This window comes from Mastigoproctus giganteus, chromosome 5 (assembly GCF_048544385.1).
Source record: "Mastigoproctus giganteus isolate SK-2022 chromosome 5, ASM4854438v1, whole genome shotgun sequence".
NCBI lineage: Eukaryota > Metazoa > Arthropoda > Arachnida > Uropygi > Thelyphonidae > Mastigoproctus > Mastigoproctus giganteus.
This window is the reverse complement of record NC_143579.1, coordinates 117,911,114-117,938,030: the sequence shown is the minus strand read 5'-3', so window position 1 is coordinate 117,938,030 and position 26,917 is coordinate 117,911,114. Positions and strand designations below refer to the sequence as shown.

General features: G+C 37.4%; 1 protein-coding gene across 2 annotated transcripts in view; it reads left to right on the top strand.

Moving 5' to 3' along the window:
- Positions 1–26,917, top strand: part of abs (ATP-dependent RNA helicase abstrakt) — a 191,103-nt gene that overhangs the window by 92,154 nt on the left and 72,032 nt on the right. For both annotated transcript variants that reach the window (XM_090373425.1, XM_090373426.1), the window contains 3 exons: positions 1,600–1,753; positions 14,848–14,984; positions 25,152–25,314. In XM_090373425.1, coding sequence (XP_090229551.1) covers positions 1,600–1,753; positions 14,848–14,984; positions 25,152–25,314 — 454 coding nt within the window. The remainder of the gene's footprint in view (positions 1–1,599; positions 1,754–14,847; positions 14,985–25,151; positions 25,315–26,917) is intronic.

Genomic DNA, 26,917 nt, shown 5'->3' with positions numbered 1-26,917 from the left:
TGTTTTTAATTTTCATAAACGACATTGATGAAGGGATAGAGGGTGTGATGTCTAAATTTGCAGATGATGTTAAAATTGGTAGAGTAGTTAATGATCACTGTCAAGCTGAGCTTCTTCAGAGAGACCTAGATAGACTTCAGGAATGGTCAGAAAAATGGCTGCTATGCTTTAATCCAACAAAGTGTAAGGTATTACAGCTGGGAAACAGTAATCCCAAAATAACTTATTCACTTGGTGGAGTTCAACTAAACCCCAGTACTGGAGGAAAGGGACTTGGGTGTTACGATATGGTCAGACATGAAATTCTCTGAGCATTGTAAACAGGTTGCAAAGAAGGCCCATGTCGTCCTATCGATGATCTATTGAACTTTTGCAAGTAGAGATAGGGACATGATAATCCCATTATATAAGGCTTTTGTTAGATCACACTTGGAATACTGTGTTCAAGTATGGAGTAATTGGCAAAGACGAGTAACTCGCCTGGTGAGATCGGCAAAAGGGCATCCTTATGAAGCAAGACTTCGAATATGTGGGTTGCAGAGTTTGGAAACTAGACACCTTAGAGGAGATTTGATTGAGGTGTTTAAGGCTCTGAGAGGCATCAGCAAAATGAATGAGGATGAAATTTTCAAGATTATAAATGATGCTAGAACTGGGGGACATAAATTCAAGTTACGGGGAGAAATGTTTAGATTGGCCTGCAGGAAGTTTTATTTTAGCCAGCGAGTTATAAATTACTGGAATAAGTTGCCTACGTGGATGGTAGAGGCTGACAGTTTGGGGAAATTCAAAGGTCATCTGGATAGTACCTTCGGGTCAGGGAAGCACATAGGATGTTACATTTAATTTCCTTTTCTTTTATTAATTATTATTATTATTTATTTATTATTATTTTTTATCATTGTTTTATTCGGTTTTTTTTTTTGGCTGGTGCAGCATAAGCCACAGGCTTTCTTGCACCATGCGGCCATTACTAATACTAATGTGAAAACCCACAGAATTCCAGCAAATGCCAGAAGATCAAGTTTACTAACCATTTATAACTAGATTGTATGAACAGAAAAGCCCAATAAAATGGAAAGTGCAAATTGTTTTGATTGTTTTATGGTAGTGACTGCCAGAAAGCTGCTTTAGAAAAATATCAGTTTTTGTTATATATTTCATATTTGTATCATGTACCCTTTCCATACAATAGCAGTTATAAAAAAAAAAAAAAGGTAAACTGCAACCATTATCAAACCCACAGCAGGATGGAAGCCTCCTCAACAATTCATGTTGAGGGAAATGAACTATAATCTGCCATGCTGGTCCAGTGCTGTTTGGCAGATTGACCATATTTAGTGGTCACAAGCTTGAACCATGGTCTATTCAAAGCGCTGTGCTACTCCACTCCCTCTTCTGACCACTCAGCTATGGAGGCCTTTTATACAGTTATAATATAATTATTATTATATACCATATTTGTACATTTGTTTTTGCAAATTTGAGTTGCTGGCTATTCCTGTGAAATATATTATGTGATTAATTTTTAAGATTATTGACACTGTTTTTCCAGTTCAGTAGTGTGGATATGTCAATTTTTTTTTTTTTTTTATCTAGACTGTTTGGTCGTGACATGATTGGTATAGCTTTCACAGGTTCTGGGAAGACACTGGTATTCATTCTTCCAATACTCATGTTCTGTTTAGAACAAGAAACAAAGCTACCATTTATACCAAATGAGGGACCATATGGACTTATTATATGTCCTTCTGTAAGTTTTAGTTTTATTATGCATTGTTTGAAATGTGACCATGAACTGGCAAAACTGTTATTATTCTGTGGAACTGTAAGATAATTTATCACGATGCTTGAGCAGACAGGTTCAGATATATTTCATTGTGCATTAGCAGCATTTATACAAAAATTTTTTATTCTTTTATTATGAAAACCTAAACACAAAATGCGTTAGAACCAATAGTACTTAGTACTATGCATAAGTTGAAGGCTGAGAAGACAGAAAATACTTGTTGACATTAGATTGGAATTTCTGTACATCGTAATTTTTAGGAAATACATGTGAAGGAAGGTGTTTCAGAGAACAGAAGTAGATGGGATAAAGGAGGGAAACTTGGCTCTGTGAATTTGGAGTTTAGATCACGAACAGATGCTGGCTTGTTGAGGGACTGATTTAGAAGAGAGTAGGGGAATTACTGATGCCAATTCAGAAGAAAAGTGTTCTTCTGAACTGGCATCTGTAATATAGAAAAGGCATGCAGTAAAACTGAATGTTTATGAGACAGTGAATGGAGAGACTTTGTAAGAGCCAGTTCATTAATTAACCTGACTGCTTTCTTTTAAATGGAGCCTAAAAGGTTGAGAGAGGTTTTGGGGCACCACCCCAGATGTGGGAACAATATTCTATGGTAGGGTAGATTTGAGATTTGTGCAGCAATAAGTAGTTGTTTATAAGAAAGGTAATTCTGAGAGTGAAAAAGAAAACCCAGTTTTTATGATGCAAAGAGAAAGCAATATTTGTGGTGTGCATATAATAAGAGATGGGGATTTAAAGTCATGGCAATCTCTAATAGAGATATGTGATTGTGTTCAGTGAAAGGTTCCTCTGCAAGGTGCTGTCATCATCAAAATTATGGATAGGATTTCCACTCACTGGAAGAAGCTCACTAATATACAAGAGGAAAAGACTGGGCAAGAGAACAGAATTTTGGGTAATACTAGCATAAGAGAAGTTAGAAGGCAGAGGTCCATCGACCATTATCTGCAGTGAGTGGTGTGAGAGAGAAAAAAAACTGGGTATCTGTTTGCAAAAAATTTAAGAGTTGATGGATTTATTCATAACTGTGGAAAGAGTGAAATGAGACAATCTTTTTAAAGGAACTGATTGGATATAGCAAATTTTAAAACAGGCAAAAACACCTATGGAATAAGAAAGTTTAAAAGGCAACACAGAAGAAGAGCAGGTTCAGGAACTCAGATTTTAAGAACATGTGGATATGTCATCAGGACCTGGAGCTTTATTGACATCAAGATCATTCAGAATTCTTCTAACATTAAGATGGAAGACCATGGAGGCCATTGAGTGGAGTGTTGGGTATTGTAGGAGGTGACTTAACAAAATCTTGGATACAATAGAGAAGTAAATCAGGATGATAAGAGGCTAGCTTTATCTTTAGCTGAGGATGTAGTAGAACTATAAGATTGTAATAAGGTGGAAGTATAGATAGACAGAAGTTGTGCCTAATAGCTTTGATAAGTGATCAGAATGCTTGACTACCGCTTGGACAAGAAGCAAGCTTTCTACCCTTAGCCTGTTCAAAATTGAGTTTGGATGACTGATTGATAACTGTTTTTTTCATCTGTGTAGAGCTCTAAGTGTTTGGACAAAAACATTAAGCTGGAGATTTGGAGATTTGGATACAAGCCAATTGCAATGTGCTACATTTTTTATCTTGTGAACTGCCTTGGAACAATTTTTGGAAAACTACTGTTAGATAAAGGACAAGGTTTTAGGTTGGAATCCCAAAAAGAATAATTTCACTGAGGGTCTGAGCAGTCATTGGGATTGAAATATTTAAAACTGTAATCCAATAAAGGAAAAGAAGAATAAATATCATATTGCTATAATGCCAAACCACATGAGGCTGAGAATGGCAATGAGTGTGAGAGAGAGAGGCTCCATTTGAGAGGAAACCATCACCAATTTTAAATTTGAAGCGCTGAGAGTATCCCAAACATTGACCATGTATTTTGAAGCATTGTTTGTGAGAAAAAGATTGAGTGTTGGCTGTTTTGCAAGATTTTACGAGGATTAGGATTGTCTAGAATTGTGGTAGGTAAACAGACAAGCTGTGTGAGGCCTTAGTAATTGCAAAAGACTCATTATTTCAATGAGCTGGGGCCATGTAACTATAAACTGAAGGCCAGTTTAGTCCTGAACATTAAATCTCTAAGGAAAATTAACTCACTGTTAGGAAAGCTAAACTTTAGCAAGTAGAGTTTCAAAGAAATGAAGTGAAAGAGTTCTAAGTGATCAGTGGAGTTGAGTGCATGATGGAAGCAACATGAATTTGACAGAATTGGGTAGAAAGATTTTAAGCAAAAGGAGATCAAAGAGAGGAAATTCCAAATTAGGACATCTCTGATAACAAATATCAGAGCAGATATTCCTTGTCATATCCACAAGTACTTACATCAGAAGCAAAAGGAATCATAATGAGTATGGACAGATTTTAAGTGCATTACTGCATTGGCCGATCATGGGGGATGTTTTGTTCCCTCCAAAAATCAATTAACCTTGAGAATGTTAGTCCACTTATGTCCACTTGGAGACGAACTATTATCTGTGGTTTAGCTTAAAGTTACTGATATTTTTTTAAAACCTATTTTACATTCACTGCTTGGTTATCCACTTAGAATGAAAATATTTGTACTTGTTTGCATAGGTTTACCAATCTATTAGCAAACCTAATTACTAATAATTACTAATTACATCACCCACCGGTAGCCTGTAGGCTACCGGTGGGTGATGAGGAAGTTTTTATTGTGTATTGTGTTTTCTTTTTGTATTATAAAAAGACCAATAATTTTTTTAGAACAAAGAATTAAATTACATCTGCACAAAGTTGGCGAAATATGTGAGGCCAATGGTGTTTCTGGCTTGTTTGAAATGTTTAACATGTTCACTGCTTCCTCACAAAAATATGCAGCTTTGGATTTTTAATCCACTTGGAGGGGAACCACCCTACTTTTAGAACTTTTCATCCAATGAAAAAGTTCTAATGACAGAAGAAAAAAACCAGATATTTTTTACAAGCAACCTTATCGGAGGCTAATTAATTCAGTCATAGTGAGAAGAAAACTTAAATATGTCTCTGCCTTTCTCAATCCATATTGACTCAATCTCATGGTTTTCAATACTGGATCAAAAAAGGTCATTGAAAAAGTCAGTAGTGAAAGTATTAAAGCATGGCAGGAAAGGTGTCAATAATTGTCGTGACATGTTGTTGTTGTTCAGTTTAACGACACAAGGGCTACTAAGGCCAAACTGTGTCTCTTCATCGTTAATTGGCAAAAAGCATATTGTTAGAGAAATTACATTATATGCTTCTGTACAAACCAATGTTTTAGATATAATAAAAGTTCTTCAATATTTGCTTCATTTCCTAAGATGCGAGATAAATCAGGTGTCGTGACTAGGAAAGTTTTGCAATACAGCTTTGTTTATTTAATTTTTTCAAAGTAATTTCCTCTACATTCAATACACCTCTCCATCCTCCAAAACCAATCTTTAAACCAGTTCTGCCAAGTTTCACTAGGGAGTAAAGCACACTCGTTGTCCCAAGCCCGTAGAAGGTCCTCATCACTGGAAAACCGCCTCCCTTTTAGCTTCATTTTCACATGCGGGAACAGTGCAAAGTCGCAGGGAGCAAGGTCTGGGCTGTAGGGAGGGTGCTCGAGAAGTTTCAGTCCTGTCGTGGTCAAATATTCGGTGCAGGCTTTGGCGCAGTGAGCTGCAGCATTATGTGATGGAGGTACCAGGTGTCCATTCTTGACTTTGGCCGCAGGTTCTTCATAGATCCAATGACTTTAGGCAGGCATTGTTCAGTATACCACTTAGCTGTCACTGTCTTCTGCGTGTCCAAAACGACACATTCCACAATTCCACTCGATTTGAAAAATACAGCTATCATTTTCTTCTTTACAGATCGGGATTTTCTGACAATTACGGGTGTGTTGTCATCATCAAAGACCCAAACTTTGTTTTGAGCCTTGGTCGGCAGATCGTAATAGTACAGCCAAGTCTCGTCACCTGTCAGGATGTTGTTCACATACCGAGATTGTCCCTTATCAAACTTTTTTATCATCTCCTGGCACCAAGTCACACGTCGTGTCATCTGCTCTTCAGTCAGTTGATGCGGCACCCAGAGAGAACAAAGTTGCTTCACGTGCAAATGATCTTGCAGAATCGAACGAATTGCTGGTGCATTTAGGCCCAAAGTATCCTCTATCTGTTGGTAGGTCACTCGCCTATTTTCATCAATCATTTTCCTCACAGCAGTAACGTTTTCCTCCGTAACTGATGTTCGTGGCCTTCCCGGCCTCTCAGAATCCTCCAGAGTGAAATTTCCCCTTTGGAATTCTCTATACCACCTGAATATCGTTGTACGATGTGGACAATCATCATCTAGTGCAAGAGTCATTTCTTCTAAGCACTGGTCTATGGTTAAACCACGCACAAAATTATACTGCAAAACTGTCCTTATCTCATTTCGTGACCACGATGCCATCGCAAGCACTTTACACTCTCACTACTAATGAATAACTGAGCCCATCGACTTGGCGCATCGGCTACTATGCACGTATGAACATGTCTCAACATGCAGCAACAAGCAGCTTCCTGTGATTCATTGTTGCGTCATATTGCAAAACTTTCCTAGTACCCTTTGTATATAATGACTTAAGTCAGATGAAAATTTTCAAAAGAAAGGTGAGATTTGTTCATTAAGATAGATGACTAATGTTATGCTTAATTGCTGATGAGGTAAATTTATCTAGAGAAAAAGTTGAAGCCATTTTTGGAGGAATCTTGGAACATTGAGGAAAGTTTCTGCCAAGTTGTTAAATAAGACTAGAATAGTAAATCAACATTATTGGTGTTTCAGTGACCCTTGAAAGTAAATGTCAGGATCTATATTAGAAACCTTTTCCATCTCTGATATGTGCATCACAAAAAAGTGAAAAATTTGATTAAATGTTTGATTTCCCTTGAAAATCAAACACAGTTAATCAAGGAGCTTCTTATGGCTATTCTCAGCTGAATGTCGTTTGGCCTTACAAGATTGTGAAATGGGGTGATCTACATGATTTCTCTTTTCTTTGTTTGGATTACTGTTTTAAATATTTTGCCCATAATGTTTTCCCAGATTGTGTGAATGAAATCATTCTTGTAGGAATGAATCCCTTAATTCTTCATTCCACCCTGAAATCTCATACTTTATCTAAGACATTGATTTTCCTCTAAATGTACTAAGGTTTTTTTTTTTTTTTTTTTTTTTGAGGATAAGAATGTAGCTTATATTGGCTTATATTCAAATCTCCAACTTTATTTTCTGGCTGCACAAAAGCTCACAGCAGCTTAAAAAATATATTAATCAATCAAAATTTAGTTTTAAACAAGGTTAAGAATAGAAAAATTTCTTTTGTTGAAATGGTAGTTGTCTTCTCATCTCTTGCTAAAGCTATTGGCTGAAACTTCGATCATTCTGCAGATGGACAGAAGTCTAAGTCCACCTCTTTTTACCTGATTGTACTGTTTGTATCCTTAGCTAAAAATAAAACTGATTTATTAGCATCCTGCTTTTCTTCTCACTCTTGTATTGATGATCTTGGGAAATCACCTCATACTATCTGATTATGATCAGTGACAGGGATTGTCAGTGTTGATCCACTGTTGATATATTGGCTTACATTTTTATGTTTGGCAGCAGTAGTAGTAGCAGTGGCATTTGATGCAAGAAAGCAAGTGTATGAGCTTATGCAGCATCAGCCAAAAAAAAAAAAAAAAAAAAAATCACACCATTCCCTCCAAATGCCTGTCCAGTTCCTCCTTAAATTTATTCAACCTATCAACTTCCACAACGACAGATGGAAGTTTGTTCCAGCAATTAACCACCCGCTGGCTAAAGGCAAATTTCCGCACATCTAATCTACATCTGTCTTTTCTTAATTTGAATTTATGCCCCCTTAGGTTCGTAATCTGAACAAGTGGAAGGATCCCATCAGAATTCAGCGTGCTCATCCCATTCAAGGCTTTATGGGCCTTGAATGGGTTGAATACTACTATTACTACAACAACCTCATGTAGAAATAATAGGATTGTCACCCTATCATTTCTACATGAGGGACTGAACAACTTGATCACCCCTCACATATAGTTTCACAAGATAATCACTGATGTGTAACAATAAGGAAATGCTTCTAATAAAGTTAGTCTTATTCGTTTATTGTCATACGTGATATCATCTGTAGTATTGCTACCCTGTTTCATAGATATACTGCTGATATTATATTCATTGTTTTTATCATTATAACATAAATTGTAATAAATTGGCTTGATGACATAGTTGATACTTAAACATACTTTATCACCTTTTGTAGGCTGCTCTGATTTTAAGGCATGTGGGTAACAAAAATTCTTGCACATTCCTTGGGGACACAAGCATCATGAATTGTATGAATCACAAATAAAAGAGATGAAACACCAACACATAAGAAACTACTGTTTTTGAATGTGATTTCAATGTGTGTTCCAGCACTAAATGTGCATAAGTATTGCTATACAATAAAATGACCATTTTTTTCTCCTTTAAAGAGAAATAAGTGAATTTAAATCTGAGCTTAAATTTTGTGTCACCCACTATTTTCAAGGGGAAAGAAAATGAAAGATTTGTGTATGTATAGAGTAAATGAACTTCCACTATAATGCTCTCAAAGGGACCTTGAAAAGTACTATAAGCTGGAGGCTATTTTAAATTTTTTTATCAATATTTTTATCAAAATATTGATAAATGGGTAATTATTGCTTTGATATTGATAAGCGGGTAATTATTTCTTTTTTTTTTTTTTTTGTAGTGTTTATGAAGCAGTGGTTTGCATGCAAGTTTAAAAACATTGCACACTTAACGTTACTATGCTTGCTTTTTTTTTTTTTTCCTTCCCCCTTTTCACTTAAAAGAATGAAAATTTTTAGAAAGATTTTATTAAACTAAACTAATCATTTTAAGTATTACTATATAAATGTAGTATTAATATAATAATAACGATAGTAATAATAATGAGGTGAAATTAGCCCAGTGGTTACAATGCTGGACCATGAATTTCATGGACCTCCGTTTGAATCCCACAAAAAAAAGTATTGCAGGGAGAGAGAAGGATAAAAAATCTTGAAAATTGCTTCATCAGACCTGCTTCCCCCAAGGTTGAAGTGACGGCTGAGGCAGAGAGTGGTACCATCTGGTGCTGCTCCCTATAACTACCACCTGCCATGAAATGCAAAAGCAAGAAGTAGAAATATTGATATACTTTATACTGTATAAAGTCACTTGCATTCAGCTTTAGGCAGATGTGTCAGTTTGAAAAGTTGGAGACAGTCTTCCATGGACAATGGTGGAGGAATTGGCACTGTCTCTTGTATGGCTACCACAACTGAAGGGAAAGTCTATTCAGCCCAACCAACCGGAAATTCTTCTTGTGCAACTGTACTAATGACCATCCAGGAAAGCAGAAGAAGCCAATGCATGAAATGGGGCATTGAAATGAATATGTTCATCATGCAAGGGAACTATGAAGTAATGAAGCTAGAGACAGACATGACAATGTACAGGATGAAACTACACATTAAATGGTTGGAATGGTTCCTGACTGTTCAGGTCACTGAACAGTTAATAGTAGACCGGAGATGGACCATCGTCACAAAGAAACTGATAGTTCCTTCAACCTTGGAAAAAATCAAGCAGGATGCGAATGACTAACTACAAAGAACAATGAGTGTGGACACAACCAAACCAGAACTGGAGGAGGATCACCCAGTACAAGGACTACAGCCTAGAGCAACTGAAGTTAGAACAGACCAGATTGCGATATCCGGAATAGAAGAAGAGTGGAAGAATTCCCTAGCAGAACTTCAGTTGTAGAAGAAGAGTGAAGCGAATGGACCCCACAGTGACTCGCACCATACTGAAGCAGAGACCCAACAGAATACCCAACACAATACCTTGACACCCTCAAGCAGAAACTGTTGGCATTCAGCAAGAGACTTTGTTATTACAGGGAGACTGCCCAGAGGGAAACAGACAACATGATATTTGATGAAAACCAGAGAGCCTTCTACAGGAAAATTGGACAAGAGGAGAAGGAAGGCAACAGACCACTCAACCAGAAGGCATTCGAGTTCTAGGGCAACCTGTAGCAGCGAAGATAGCCATAATGGCCATGCCCCTGGATAGATCTAGAAAGGAAGAAAACCAAGAACAGAACATACAAGAGATGACTGAATGGGAGATTTTGGAGAAAGAAGTACAATAGTCAATCAGGAAATCCCACAACTGGCAAACCCCAGGAATAGATAACATCCACAACTACTGGTACAAGAAGTTCAGCTGCACACACACACACACACACACACACACACACACACACACACACACACACACACACACACACACACACACACACACACACACACACACACACACACACACAGGCATATAGCAGAGAGTTCACCCAGATCCTGATTGTGTCAGGCATCCTGACACAATCCCAGAGTCTGACTCAAGGAATCACCTAACTGAAGACTAAGAACAAAGACATCACAAACCTGGTGAAGTATAAACCATTCACTGTCTCTCAACATTGTACAAGATCCTAACCAGCTGCTTAACTAAGAAGATATCAGACCACTTGGAGAGCCAGAACATCAAGAGCAGCAGAAGTGATGTAAGCAGATGAGTTAAGGATGCAAGGAGCAGGTGACCGTTGACATTGCAGTTATTGAGGAAGTCTACAAGAAGCACCGCGATCTATACATGGCCTACATCAACTACTGCAAAGCCTTCGACTCCATGCCCCATAGCTGGCTGCTGGAGACACTGAAGATCTACAAAGCCAACCAGACACTGACACACTTTAGCATTAGCATTAGTAGAGGCATATGATGCAAGAAAGCAAGATTATTCAGCATCAGCCAAAAAAAAAAAAAAACACTCCCATTTCACCCCACCGTTCGTTCGAAATACCTGTCCAGTTGAGCTTTAAATTTGTTTAGGCTATCAACTTCAACAACAAGTGATGGAAGTCGGTTCCACCAACCAACCACCCGCTGGCCAAAGGCAAATTTCCGCACATCTATCCGACATCCGTCCTTCCTCAATTTGAATTTATGCCCTCTGAGGTGATTATTCTGAGCAAGGTGAAGAATCCCATTGGCATTGAGCATGCTCAAACCATTCAAAGCCTTATACACCTCTATCAGATAACCTCGCCGGTGCCTAGTCTCCAGACTCTGTAATTTGCAAAACTTAAGCCTTTCTTCGTAAGAGCAACCCTTTGTTCCATTCACTAATCTTCTTGCCCTTCTCTGTACCCGTTCCAGCAGCTCTACATCCTTCTTGAAATGAGGCCTCCAGACCTGTATACAGTACTCAAGATGTGGCCTAACCATTGCCTTATACAAGGGAATAATCACCTCCTTATCCCTGCTAGAAAAATTCCTGTATATCATTGGCAAGACACCATGAGCTACTCTTGCAGCTCGTCTGCACTGCTCAGAGAACTTCATATCTACATGCACAATTACCCCCAGGTCCTTTTCATTCTCCACCACTGTCAGTGTAGTACCGCAGAGTTGATACGTTGCTCTGGGGTTACTGTTTCCCATATGTAGTACTTTACATTTGTCAATGTTAAACTTCATTTTCCACCTCTCAGCCCATCTGTTCAACCTTTCCAGATCCTGTTGCAGCAGCATAGCGTCAGTAGTGTCCTTAACAACCCTGCCAACCTTTGTATCATCTGCAAACTTGGACATTAAACTTGATATCCCATCATCAATATCATTCATAAACACCGAAAACAACAACGGACCCAACACTGAACCCTGAGGAACTCCACTAATAACATTAGTCCACTTCCTAGAAGCAACCATGACAAAATGGAGGACCACCATCAAGGTCCAGAACATCATGATCAGACCAGTACCTGTCTGAAGAGGAATCTTCCAGTGAGATTCCCTGAGCCCACCATGGTTCTGTCTAGCACTGAACCCACTGTTGATCATGCTTAATAACATCAATTATGGATATACCCTAAAAGAAGCCGCACATTCTCTTACCTGATATACATAGATGACATAAAATTGTATGCTGCAACTGAGAACCAACCCCAACAGCTACTCTTTTTTTTTTTTTTTTGTTAGTTGTTGGCGCATCAGCTTCTATGGCCATATTGCACCTCCCAAAGTTTTTGCATTTTACTGTGATTCAAGCCCAAGGCGGTAATCGAACCCGCGACCTTGGGTTGCCAGGCAGGCACTTTACCTACCTGGCTAGCCCGGTCGGCAACAGCTACTCTGGATCACCAAAGAGTTTAGCACTGACGTCAAGATGCAGTTTGGCCTAGACAAATGCAAGACCCATGGATTGCATCAGGGATATCTAGTCGGCTGAACTACCAGCTGAAGACCGATGAAGAGATTAAACCATGAGAGAGAGAGAGAGAGAGAGAGAGAGAGAGAGAGAGAGAGAGAGAGGATCTACAAATATTTGGGGATTTTGCAGGCTCGACAGCTAGAACACAAAGAAATCAAGGCCACATCATTGAGAAATACCAACAGAGACTGAATGGTGAATGGTGGGAACATGATCAGAAACTGTTGGCATTCAGCAAGAGATTTGTCATTACAGGGAGACTGCCATAAATACTTATGCAGTTCCAGTACTAACATACTCCTTCACGATCATAGATTGGGCCAACTCTGAGCTGGAGGAGATTATGAGATTGACAAGGATAATGATTCTGAAGAGCTGCCAACACCAACTGAAGTCGGCCATTGAGAGATTGACCAGATCCTGGAAAGGAGGAGGGAAGGGACTGAGAGGTCTCATTGAACAAGAGAGGAAGGCGATTGAGAACCTGTGATTAATTCCAGGAAAATGCAGCATCGATCTACCAAGCTATAAGAAAGATAGGCAGCTGGCACTCAACCTTAACAAGGAGACATGGCTCACACAGAAGAAACAAATACAAAGATGGGCAAAGAAGGCACTCCAAGGCAGACACTACAATGACCAACAAGGCTACATAGATAAGATGGCTTCTAACACATGGCTCACAAATGGGAGGCTCCTCTCTGAGACTGAAGAATTCATGCTCTCCGGCCAAGACCAGTTAATCAATGCCAGAAACTACATTTTTTTTAAAAAAATATTTTATTTATTAAAGAAGATGGTCCCAGCCAGCTTTCCTGGCAACCCCCACCATCTATTGCAATACTGTACAGGTAATTTCTAGCATAACGTGTGCTACCACTAGTTGGTTATTGTTCCTGGCACATGGAGACAGTCGGAGATTGTCTATCAGTGCACGGATGATATCAAATACAGCATTAATTGTCTGCCAGTGTACTGATAATATCATACACAGTATCAATATAATAATACCGCCAAATTGGAGGGTGTATCAGTTCATTAGTTCATATATATAATGTAATAATATAATATTATAACCAACAAATTGCTTTTATCCTTCAGAATATAGTGGTATTTGTACAGTATTTTGAAGATACTAACTCTAATGTTATTATAACACAAAACAGCACACAGCATAGATTACACTGTCAAAGATTGCCTAATTGGGGGTGGAGCATAATGCCTCCCTAATACCGAAGGATTCATGCTCGTCAGCCCCTATTATCTCTGAGCTCATCCTATCAGATTTTTATTTTTTTGATAGACTGAAGGCATACCTGCATGGTCGAGTGTTTGAGAGTGATATGGAACTCATTTTTGATATTAAACATGTCAGTGAAGTTACACTTTTTACCAAAGTTTAACCTAACTGCCTGAAAAGAATGCTGGAGAAAATGAATGTATAGTGGTTCTTACATCAAGTGATATTTTTACAAACCTTTAAAAAAAAAAAATAAAAATAACACACAGCCAAAACCCGTTAAAATGCGATTCCACTTATAACATGATGCAAGCATAGCTCCCATTTTTCATCAGTTGAAATGTGATTTTAGTCACTGAAGAGCAGCATTTTGGATTCCTTGTGAACACGTGGCGATATTTTCAGTTTAACTCTGAATCCGCGATATGCATTATCACTTGATTTCCGTAAGAACAATAATAAACAACTTGCTTGTTGACTTGTATTGCTGAGGCACTCGTTGATTGATTTGCAAACTAGATTTTACAGTTAAAATGTCTTATTGAAATTGTTAAAAAGAAACAGAGATGCAATGAAACAGTCAACCCTTGATTCAGTTTTTTTTAAAAATGAAAGACTTGAAAGTAACGAATAAAATGTGTAAAAGTTGGTTTGCTAATGTCTACTTAGTAATTGAAAGAACAAGGAGTGCATTATTTTTTCCTTTTTCTCCTGAATTTTCGACAGTTTGTTAATTTTAAAACATGAATGTAACAGTCAATACCACAATGTGGAAAAGCAGTGTTTGTGAGTATTGATTTGTTTTTGTGACAAAAGGTGTGTGCTTATTGTGTTTATGTATATTTAACAACATGGTATTGATTTTTTAAATACTTCATTATACAGTGCATCAATAAAAGATTGAAACAATGCCATTGCATATTATTTCCATTATTATTCTTTGCGTGATATTTCTTAGATGTAGTATTACAATTATCATGCAAAAAAGAGACGAGCAAAATCAATAGTACATATGAAGTTTGAATGCCAAAAAATGGCTAGGATTTTCTGTGACCACACTTATATCGCAATGTGATTATTTGCACCCCGAGCATCGTGTTATATAATAAATTTCTTTTCTGACTTCTGAAAAGAAATCAGAAAAGAAATTTATCAGTCACAAGGTAGAACATATCAACATGTCAAGAACATGTTGATATGCTCTACCGTGTGACTTTCTGACCTAGCTACATTTTTTTTTAAATTTATTACTTATTTTGCTGTGTATAGTTTTTTTCTTATAACTAGGTTATAAAGTGCTTATGTAATCCTGTATATTATTGAGAGAGGGAGATGGTTGGAAATTAGAGGATACACAAATCAAAATGTGCTTAATGTTTTTTTTTTTTGTTTAATTCTTGGCAGAGAGAATTAGCAAAACAGACCTATGAAATAACCCGCTACTACTGTCAGTGCTTAGTGGATGATGGGCTGCCAAACTTAAGATGCTGTCTCTGTATTGGAGGTACTTCTGTAAGGGATCAACTGGATGTCATTAAAAGGTTAACTATAATTGTAATGTGGTGTGAATTAAATATCAGTTGCAATATGATGTATGTATATTGTTCCTAACGTATGGCGGCACCTGCACCATCAGTTCAACTCTGCGATGGTTCACCATGAAGATACAGAATCTGTAAAAAGGCCATATGTGTGCACATTATTGTGTAGTTTATGCGAATTGTGTTGAGTTCTGTTGTTGTGATGTTTTGGCTTCTTCATCACCTTGAAGGTTGCTTCCTAATACCCCTCCTTGGTGTGAGGAGCTGGGTCTACTATTGTTAACTGCCTAGAGAAGGACAAGATCTTGCACCCATTGGAAATAATGCTATACCAGTGGCCCAGACTGGAGGTACTAGCAGGGGAGGGGAAAGCTGAGTGAACCAGGATACTTACCCACGACTTGAAAAATATACATCAGCACAACCATGCAAGTAAAATGTTATATACGTTGTACAATGGATATACATACCAAAAACACCTAATGCTAACTTAGTATTAGCACACAAAATTAAGACAGAATAGTAAGCAGATGATGTAGTACTTTGCGAAAAATCACCAATAACCTAAATAAGGTAACCAATCATAATAATATATACAGAATTAATATTCTTTGTGGCATGTAACTCTTAAACTAAGAAATATTAGCAAAAATCAGCAGTGGCCAACTTAGCCAGTGTTAAGAATAGCAAGCATTTCTAAAACATTCAAAATTTTTATAGAAGTAAATGGTCTGCAGAGGGAGCAGCAAAACATTTGTAGCACCCTGTCCCCAAGAACATACAATTTTTCAGATTATTGGGCCAAAAATAAAATGTCTATAAAATAGCCCAAAATCAGCCAATGCAAGAAGTGAAAGACAGTTTAAGGAAAATTTTTAACAGTAATGTGACAAAACAAAATACAAAACTGTATTAAAAATACTTAAGAGTTCATTAATGAGAATTGGACTAGATAAATATAGCTATGGGTGCCTCTGTAGCCAGGTGGGAAGGAGCAGCAGTGCGTAGCACACGCTTCTTGATTAGACCGGGGTTCGAGCCCATCACCACCAAATACAGAGGATGCGGAAAGGTCAGGGAATGACCACCGCATATTCCAGGAGCAATATGGCCTTAGTTACTAATGCTCCTAAAAACCAAATAACAACAACAATAAATATAGCCATCTTCAAAATAGAGTTCGGTGGTAGTAATTTAAATTATAATAGTTGTCAAAGTCGTATCAGACATAAAGGACTCAGAGTAACAGTTTTTACTGATGTCCAAATAAACTTTGAAGTTATCATTTCAGCCCAATAAACTTGATGTTTTCATAGTGTTTCTTTAAGAGGAAATTTCAATATGGTGGGACTTCCTTGTCCTCTTATGTATTAGTAAATAATATAATTTATTTAAATTATCTTTTAAATTAAATGGTTTCATTATTGTGTTTCATCAGCGGTGCTATTTTTTCAAAAGTAGTATATTAAGGCAGCTAATGGTAATGTGACTTTTTTTTTTTCTGTTGTGAATATTAAAACCATTGCATTTCGCTATGCAGTTTACACTTTGCCAATCGTAAAAACAAAAGAAGATGAAGCCAACCTGCTTTCTATAAATTTTAAAAGACTAAATAGTGTGAGATACAGGAACTCCCCAACTTATGTAATGCTGGCTGGTGCAAACTTAAAAAAAAAATTGTGGAAATGTATTTTGCATCCCATAGGAATAAATGGAGGTATCATGAAAATGTCATAATGTGAACAATTGCATCCTTTCATCATTATCATATGTTCCCATTATAAGAATCAGTTTTGAACACCTTTGTGATATTTTTCTAAAGCATGTTTCTGGAGGTCACTACCAAAAAACAATAAAAACAATTTGCACTTTCCGGTTTATTGGGTTTTTCTGTTAGTGCATCTAATTATAAACGGGTAGTAAACTCGATCTTATTGTATTTGTGATAATACCGATAACTGCAGTTCTGTGGGGTTTTATGCTACTATGGTGAAATGTGTTCCCCTTCACTGAAATCTTCAATCATATGAAAAACAAATTTTCATAAACTTCTCTTTGTTCCTATTTACATATTACAATGATGAAGGGAAAGCGACCAATGAAAAGTGCAAGTGTTGGCAGTGCCAGGAAATGAAACAAAACTGATTTAAAAATGAAAATGATTAGGAAGTACGAAGCAGGACAAAGTTCATCTATTGCAAGGGAATTACGTCTCGCTGCTTCAACAGTGAATACTATTTTAAAGGACAGTGTACTATATGTGCACTATCAAAGGATCAATGCACTTAAGGTCAACAGTGATCACAAAACAGCGTTCAGGTGCTACATCGAAGATGGAATAGCTGTTAATAATATGGATGGAAAATCAGATTCAGAAGCGAGTGCCCTTGAGTAATGACTATTCAAGCAAAAGCAACAACTATTTATAAAGATATTAAGGATAAGTATGGCGAACCCCAACCCAAGTTCATGGCAAGCGAAGGGTGGTTTAATAGATTCAAGCATCTTGCTGGTTTCCACAACGTTAAAGTATGCGGTGAAGTTGTCAGTGCCGATTCTGCAGCTGCAGAGAAATTTTGTGATGTGTTGGAAAAAATTATTGATGACAGTGGCTATTCAACACAGCAAATTTTTAATGTTGACGAGACTGCTCTGTATTGGTCAAAAATTCTGGATTGAACATACATTGTCAAAGAGGAAAATACAATGCCAGGTTTCAAGGTGTCAAAAGTATCTTTTGGGTCACGCTCTTGCTGCTTGGGGCTAATGCAGTGGGAGATTACAGATTAAAACCACTGCTTGTGTACCATTCTGGAAATCCTCGTGCAGTTAAAGGCATCAATATATCCACCCTACCTATGCATTTCAGATCGAACCGGAGAGCATGGATAACAATATCTCTCTTTGAGGATTGATTTAAATGCTGCTTCATTCCTGAGGTTGAAAAATATTGTAAAGACAATGATGTTCTTTACAAGATTTTGCTTCTATTAGATAATGCTCCTGGACATCCTATGCATCTAGATGATTTCAATTTGAACATGTTTCTACTGCTAAACACAACTTCACTCATCCAACCTATGGAATGCACAATATTTGCTTGGACATTGTCTGCAGTAGACGATGAGAAAAATTTTATATTAAGAGACTTTTGGAAATCTTACAATATTTACCACGCCATCTTAAACATTAATAATTTACCATGCCATCTTAAACATTAATAATTTTCCACCCAAATATTAATTTGGGTGGAAAATTTATTAATTTCCACCCAAATTAATAAATTGGGTGGAAATTACTAAAAGTTGTTTAAATGGTGCATGAATAAAATAAGCCCATAGCACATAAACGGCTTCGAAGAATTTGAAAAAGATGAATCATATAAAGAGGTTACAGATAAGGTTGTAAAGGTTGCAGAGCTACTTCAGTTGGAGGTTGATGCCAAAAATGTGGAGGAGTTAATAGAGGAAGAAGAGAAGGAATTATCTAATGAAGAACTTATTGACTTGCAGGCAGCGATAATGAAAGAAAGAAATGCTGACAAAGCTCAAGGTGAACCGAAAGAGGAGCTGAGATGCTTCATCCTCAGAGAGATGGCAATGGCATTTTGTGAAATTGCATCGGTAATGTTAGGGAATGATCGCCGCATATCCTGGAGCAATATGGCCTTAGTTGCTAATGCTCCTAAAAACCGAATAACAATAACAAAGCATTGGTAATGGCGAGGTTTGAGAAGATGGATCCTGACAGCTTAAAAGTTACCAGAGGGATGAATGATATGCTTGCTTGCTACGAATAAATCTATGATGTAAAGAAAAAAGCCACCGTCAAGTCATCCATTAATATGTTCTTTCGTAAGGTCGAGCAGCCGACCCCTTCTAAATCTCCACTGCCTTCAACCTCCGCAGTGACATAATTATCAGCTGAAGATGTCGATTCTGGCAATCATGCTGAACTGAAGTTATGCCTTTCTCTTCTTTTTTTGTAATTTTATAATTTTGAAATTTTTTTTAAATTGCACGCTTTTGTAATTTTTTCATACACGAGATAAAAAAATTGAATGAATACAATTAATAATTCTATTTACATGCTCGTCGAATGTTCCTTTTTTGATTCAATCAATTCAGTGAGCACAGTTGTGAGTGCTGCACAAGCACGGGGGAAATTCCGACTTACATAGCATTTTGCGGAATGCAACCCTTACGTAAGTTGGGGAGTTCCTGTATTTCATTATTTCCAAGTTTCTAAAAATATTTATTATGAATGCTTTAATACTATATAGGGGAGGTTATTTGGTATCAGTTTATATAGTGTTTTAGCAGTCTTGATTAGCTGGATTATTGGGAGCATATTTAATATAGATAAACTTTACCATCTGTTTAAAGTGAAAGTAAACTTATAAAATAATCTTTCTGATATCATTTATCTTCTGTTTTTAGCATTAGTAGAGGCATATGATGCAAGAAAGCAAACTAATATAGCATCAGCCAAAAAAAAAAAAAAACCCTTCCCATTTCACCCATCCTTTCACTCTAAATATTTGTCTAGTTCTGCATTGAACTTATTTAAGTTGTTGACCTCCACTGCAACAGATGGAAGCTTTTCGTTCCAACTATCAACCACCCACTGGCTAAAGGCAAATTTCTGCACATCTGTTCTACAATTGTCTTTCCTCAATTTGAATTTGTCTCTTCAGGTGAGTAATCTGAGCAAGAGAAAGAATCCCATCAGCATTGAGCTTGCTCAAACCATTCAAGGCCTTAATACACCTAAATTAGATCACCTCGCAGGTGCCTAGTCTCCAGAAGCTGAAATTTACAGAACTTAAGCCTTTTTTTTGTAACAGCAACCGTTTGTTCCACTCGCCAATCTCTATGTCCTTCTCTGTACTTGTTCCAGCAGCTCTACATCTTTCCTAAAATGAGGCCCCCAGACCTGTGTTCAGAACTGAAGGTGTGGCCTGACCATTGCCTTGTACTAGGGGGACAATCGCCTCCTTATCCCTGCTAGCAAAATTCGCGTATATCATTGACAAGACACCATGATTAAAAAGGCCTATGCGCTCCAGATTCATATTGGTAAAATAAAATTACGGCTTTCTCAGAGCGAATTGTAACAGGTTTAGTAAATATACATAGAAACATACAAAGCTTTCGGTTGGTTAGACAACCTTCTTCAGTTGAAACAAAACATAAAATGACAGTTAGAATGGAGGCGTATACTGCCAATCTGGTACGTGAAGCGCGTGGCTAATTGTTTGAGGTTGAAGTCTGTGGCTGTGACGTATGTGGACGTGGCCAGCGCTTGTCAATGGACAGGACTATTGCTTCGGTGATAGGGTGGACTTGACAACCACTGTTCCTGTTCATTGAGGTATTGGAGCATTTGATGTTTAACGATTCCAACCAGGTGCGGCGCAGATAATGGCGGGACTTATCCACAATCACGACATCGCGGTGTTGGTCAATGTCATGGTGGGTTGCCCAGACGTGCTCAGCAATAGCTGAGTGCTCCACATCCGCCAAACGGATCGCCCTCTTGTGTTCGGAAAGGCGTTTTTTGAGCCGCCTTCCAGTTTCCCCGAAGTAGCAGCTAGTGCAGTCACGGCAAGAGATGCGGTAGACCAACCCACTCTGCAGTAGGGTGGGGACAGGTGTTTTTACGTTGGAAATGAGGGATCATAGTTTTCTCCCTGGGAGTTGGAGGAACCGGAAGGCGGCTCGAAAAACGCCTTTCCGAACACAAGAGGGCGATCCGTTTGGCGGATGTGGAGCACTCAGCTACTGCTGAGCACGTCTGGGCAACCCACCACGACATTGACCCACACCATGATGTTGTGATTGTGGATAAGTCCCACCATTATCTGTGCCGCGCCTGGTTGGAATCGTTAAACATCAAATGCTCCAATACCTCAATGAACAGGAATAGTGGTTGTCAAGTTCACCCTATCACCGAAGCAATAGTCCTGTCCATTGACAAGCGCTGGCCACGTCCACATACGTCACAGCCACAGACTTCAACCTCAAACAATTAGCCACGTGCTTCACGTACCAGATTGGCAGTACACGCCTCCATTCTAACTGTCATTTTATGTTTTGTTTCAACTGAAGAAGGTTGTCTAACCAACCGAAAGCTTTGTATGTTTCTATGTATATTTATTAAACCTGTTACGGTTTGCTCTGAGAAAGCCGTAATTTTATTTTACCAAGACACCATGAGCTACTCTTGCAGCCTGTCTGCACTGCAAAGAAAACTTCATATCTGAGTGCCTTTTCATTCTCCACTACCCTGAGTGTAGAACCATCCAGTTGATATGTTACTCTGGGTTACTGCTACCTATATGCAATACTTTACATTTGTCAATGTTAACTTCAGTCACCACCTCCCAGTGTATCGCCGACCGGGCTAGCCGAGTGGGTAAAGTACCTGCCCGGCAACCCAAAGGTCGCGGGTTCGATTCCCGCCTCGGGCTTGGATCAAAGTACTGCAAAAACCTTGGGAGGTGCAATATGGCCACAGAAGCCGATGCGCCAACAACTACCAAATCAAAAAAAAAAAAAAAAAAAAAAAATCCCAGTGTATCTGCTCAACTTTTCCAGATCCTATTTGCAGTAGTGTACTATCATTACTGTCATTAACAATCCTGCACAATCTCTCCAAGGTCAAATTGATTGACAAGGCTCTCATCATATACTCTCTCCTATCGTGTCTGGGCAGAATTGCAGACACTTTCAAATTTAACCCTGACTCGCGAATTTTTTTCAACATTCACCTGTAATTTTTAAGTAAGTCCGCAGATCTCCTGCTCTTGATGTCATTAGTGCCAACATGTACAACAATATCACCCTTTGTTTCCTTAAAAGATGATATCTGCTCTACAACGTCATTATATTTTGCCCCTGGCAGACATACCCTGGTCCTATTCGGCCTATCCTTTTTGCTCAACATATTTCCCTTCTCCCTGACAATAGCTAGCTCCTGTAGGACCAGCGCATTCTGCCCTGAAGGTTGCCATTGTGTTGCCTGATGCACAAGAGTGAGCTCTGGCATTGAGTTGGGCAGCCGAGAGTTTGATGGGCTCTCCCATTTCAATTACTTTGAGGGCATGTACCCTACTCTTCAAACTTACATAGGCGCCCATCAGAACGCTGAGTTGACACCTAATTTCATGATACTCTGTGCACTTAGCAGACACAGACATCCTCCTCGACTAGATCATGTCCTGTTCTAGAAAGTTACGCAAACATTTCACAAGTTTCACCTTTTTTAGGCTGTGTGATATGTTAGAGAATTGTCCCCTTCGGTTCTCCTCCGACCCACAGCACTCCCGCTACTTTGTGAACGTTTCTTTGCTGCTCTAGCCTGGGGCATGATTTCCACTTAAATACGATGAAATTAATTAACAATGAAAATTAATAACGTTAATAAATTTAATTGATTAATCTACTATATTATACTCTACTATACAATCTGTACTAAGCTAATGCAGTAATACATATTCCACTATATAGTTTTACCTTATACTTTAGCTATCAAGTTCGAGATATACAAGATACAGTAGGCTCTTAATTTTCCAGGATAGATGGTAAAAAACAAATCCCGGATAATCGATTTCCAGCTTAATCCAAAAATACAGAAGTCCCAGACATACGTAAGAGATAAGTTCCAGGACTTCTTACTTCGTCAAGTTTTACATAACTCAGGAATGACTAGTAACATATTGCTACTATATTATTATTGACAAATCTGAATTCAGCACGATACTTGTTAATGTTTGACCATTTTCATACATTCTTATTAGTTTAATTTTCTGACCCAAATTGATTGCTTTTGTTTTCTTGGTAGATTTTCTAGTACCGCTGTTTCTTAGTTGGCACCATGATAATGGTCAAAATGAAATTTTCTTTAAAGAACTTCACAGGGTTAAGGCGAAAACTCACAATTATCACCCCGCGCGAGCTCACATTTTACTAAAGCACATTTCTGGAGGTCACTACCATAAAGTAACAAAAAAAATTTACACCTTCCGTTTTATTGGGCTTTTTTTTAGGCTGTTGGGCTTTTAGTTAGTGCAATCTATTATAAATGGGTAGTAAACTCTATCTTATTGCATTTGCGATAATACCGATAGCTGGAATTCTGTGGGTTTTTCGTTATTATGGTGAAGTGTGTCCCCCCTTCACTAAAATCTTCAGTCATATATAAAAAAAACATAAATAATTGTAAGAATCTTCTCTTCTTTCCTATTTTTTTGCTTATTGCTCCAATCTCACTTTGTGCAATTTGTGCGTGCCGTGATCATCGTTATTGATTGCTTATTATTTTTTTATTGTTTTATATTTTAAAATCCTAAAAAAAAAAAAACAATGAATAAAAAACACTGAGCGAAAACAAATTTACGTAAAACCGTAGTTGCGTAAGTCGGGGACTTACTATGTCAAAAAATGTTCAGCAACCTACGTAAAAAATTATGCCAAAAAATAAAAAAACTTACCATGTACTACTCGTGTGTCCAATACGATGCTTCCGTATATTTTTTGCGATGTTGATTTTAAATCTAATAGCTTCCCTTTATTTTTTACGAGGTTGCGTATGGTTTGGTCATCAACATTATAATGGTTCTTTAGAGATTTAACAGATGCACCATTTTAAAACTTTTCAATAAATTCAAGTCTATGTTTAACCGAAAGTGCAACTCTTTTGCGTTTACCCATCATTTTCGCGATTTCTAAACAAAAATATAATAAATTTACTATAAAAAAAATGTCCGATACCTCTGACATAAATAACGAAACAAAATTTGTCCTTTTGCAATGTGACGGAACACAACAATCCACGCGATGCACTAAAACAAACTAAACATTTGGCCTTTTTTTTTTTTTTTTTTTTTTTTTTTTTGAGCAGTAGGTGTGAAAACAGCAGGGGTTGCAAGATAATAGGTGCACTAATTTATAACATCGGTTCTTGTCGATTATTTATGACTTGCAAAATATCTGTTTATACCTGTTCTAGTTATTACTTGAATTTTATTATTTCTGTTTGATTTTTTTTTTAATTTGGAGTCTTGAAGTGTCCCGGTTAATCTGATCCCGGTAAATCGAGAGTCTGCTGTATATGTTTTTGGAAAGAAAGACAGAATTTTTGAAGTAAGAGAGTATATTTAAAGATTTTTTTTTTTTGCTTACATTAAGGGCATAGTTTACTGTTATTACAGTAAACCCTCAATTTAACGGACTAATAGGGGAGAAGGGGTGTCCGTTAATGCCGAAAGTCCGTTAAATTGGATGTAACCTGGGAGAGGGACATTTTTTATTGTTCCTAATGTAAATAAAAAAAAAAAAAAAGCTTTAATACAATATACAGTACTGTACAATATAAAATTATGTTGCAATTTGATTTATAGATATCAGAAACAGTTTTTTTTACATTGCAAATTTCACAAACACATGCTGCTGAAAGTCCTTGTTCTAATTTCTGTGCCATGTTTAGGTTCACACGCTTTCTTTAAACTCCTCTATCACTTGATGCCATTTTAAATTGTAAGGATTGCAAAATTATTTAATAAATAAAGTCACAATTCAGAAATCACAAACACTGTTTATACAAGCTGACTGCACAATAGCTTGAGGCAGACTGAGACCAAAACAAAGTGAGTCGGTAGACCTGCAGTTTAGTGTCCTGAGTCATGTTCAGCTTGCAAGTCACTGCCTACTCTTATCTGTAATCTGGGAAAACTGTTTGAACACGTTATTCAGAAAGAAAAAAAAACAATTTCCTGAATTTTATTATAAAAATAAAAGTAGGTAATTATCAAAACAATAATGGAAATAGGTAATTATTATTAATTTTTAATTAATAATAACACTGAAGTTTTGTATAACCTAAAAAAAATAATATGGTCAAAATTAATATGTACATTACTGTATTATTATTTGTTCTGTCTGTTAAATCCGAAATCCATTATATCAGGGTCCATTAAATCAAGGGTTTACTGTACTTCGTTTTGTGTTGAAAATTGAATATCACAAAATGTAACTATATCATTTGAATTTGTAGATAAGCACCAATTGTAGAATGTATTCATAACAGAAGGAATTTCATTTTATTATTTTTTGATTTTAAAATTATTGTCATATAGTGAAAATATATTTTTTTTCCTTCAAACAGAGGTGTTCATATTATGGTAGCTACCCCAGGTCGATTAATGGATATGCTTGACAAAAAAATGGTTAATTTACATATGTGTCGTTATCTTTGTCTTGATGAAGCAGATCGCATGATTGATATGGGGTTTGAGGAGGATGTTCGGACCATCTTTTCTTACTTTAAGGTATTTTTATTTCAAAGATTATTTTGTGTTTTGCTGCTAAATCAATTTTTTTTTTTTTTTTATTTACCAAAAAGTATTTTACTGAAAGTGAAGAAACTAAAGCACTTTTTGTGTACGTGAAAATTTGTCTTTATTTTTCAAAGAGAATAATAGTTGAACAGATTATATATCAGATTTTGTGATATATATATATATATATATATATTTTTTTTTTTATGAGTGACTGCGAAGATAACAGAATAAGAATTCTATTAGTAAATTGATTATATTTTCCTTTAGCATTAGTAGAGGCATATGATGAGAAAGCAAGCTTATGCAGCATCAGGCAAAAAAAAAACAAACAAAACACTTCCATTTCACCTCTCCGTTCGTTCGAAATACCTGTCCAGCTGAGCCTTAAATTTATTTAGGCTATCAACTTCAACAACAAGGGATGGAAGTCTGTTCCGCCAACCAACCAACTACCTTCTGGCTAAAGGCAAATTTCTCACGTCTATCCTACATCTCTCTTTCCTCAATCTGAATTTATGCCCTCTCAGGTGATTATTCTGAGCAAGATGACGTATTCCATCGGCATTGGGCATGCTCAAACCATTCAAGGCTTTATACACCTCTATCAGATCACCTCACCGGTTAGGCGACTCCGTAGCCAGGTGGGAAGGAGCATCAGTGCGTAGCACACGCTTCTTGATTAGACCGGGGTTCGAGCCCGTCACCACCAAATACGGAGGATGCGGAAAGGTCAGGGAATGACCACCGCATATCCTGGAGCAATATGGCCTTAGTTGCTAATGCTCCTAAAAACCAAATAACAAAACAAAAAACCTCACCAGTGCCTAGTCTCCAGACACTGTAATTTGCAAAACTTAAGTCTTTCTTTGTAAGAGCAACCCTTTTGTTCCATTCACTAATCTTGTTGCCCTTCTTTGTACTCATTCCAGCAGCTCTACATCCTTCTTGATATGAGGCCACCAGACCTGTATACAGTACTCAAGGTGTTGCCTGACCATTGCCTTATACAAGGGAATAATCACCTCCTTATTCCTGCTAGAAAAATTCCTATATATCATTGAGCTACTCTTGCAGCCCATCTGCACTGCATTTATATGTATCCCATGCATTTTTCTTCTCTGCCATATGTCTCATTAGTTCATCTGACATCCATTTAGGCCTAAACCTTGAACACTATTTCTTAGTTGGTATGTAAAGCCTAGTAGCTTCCAAGATAAGTTCTTTGAATGCTTCCCATTTTGAATTTGCTGTTGGTAACATCATCAGTTGGTCCCACTGTATAGAATTTACATACTGTCTCAGACCATCGTAGTCGCCTTTACGAAAGCAATAACCCTTCCCTTTATCCCTAATGGTTGTTATCTCTTTGAGTAAATCCCACTTCAGCACACTGTGATCACTGCCACCTAGTGATTCCTTTATCTTCCGATTCTTAATGCATGAAGAATCACTACTGATAATCAGATCAAGAGTATTACTCCCTCTAGTTGCCTCCCGAACATGCTGATGTAGAAAACAATCATCCAATAAATCCACAAAAGCCTTGCTAATGTGTGAGGGACCAACCCACAAATTCCAATCAATATCTGGG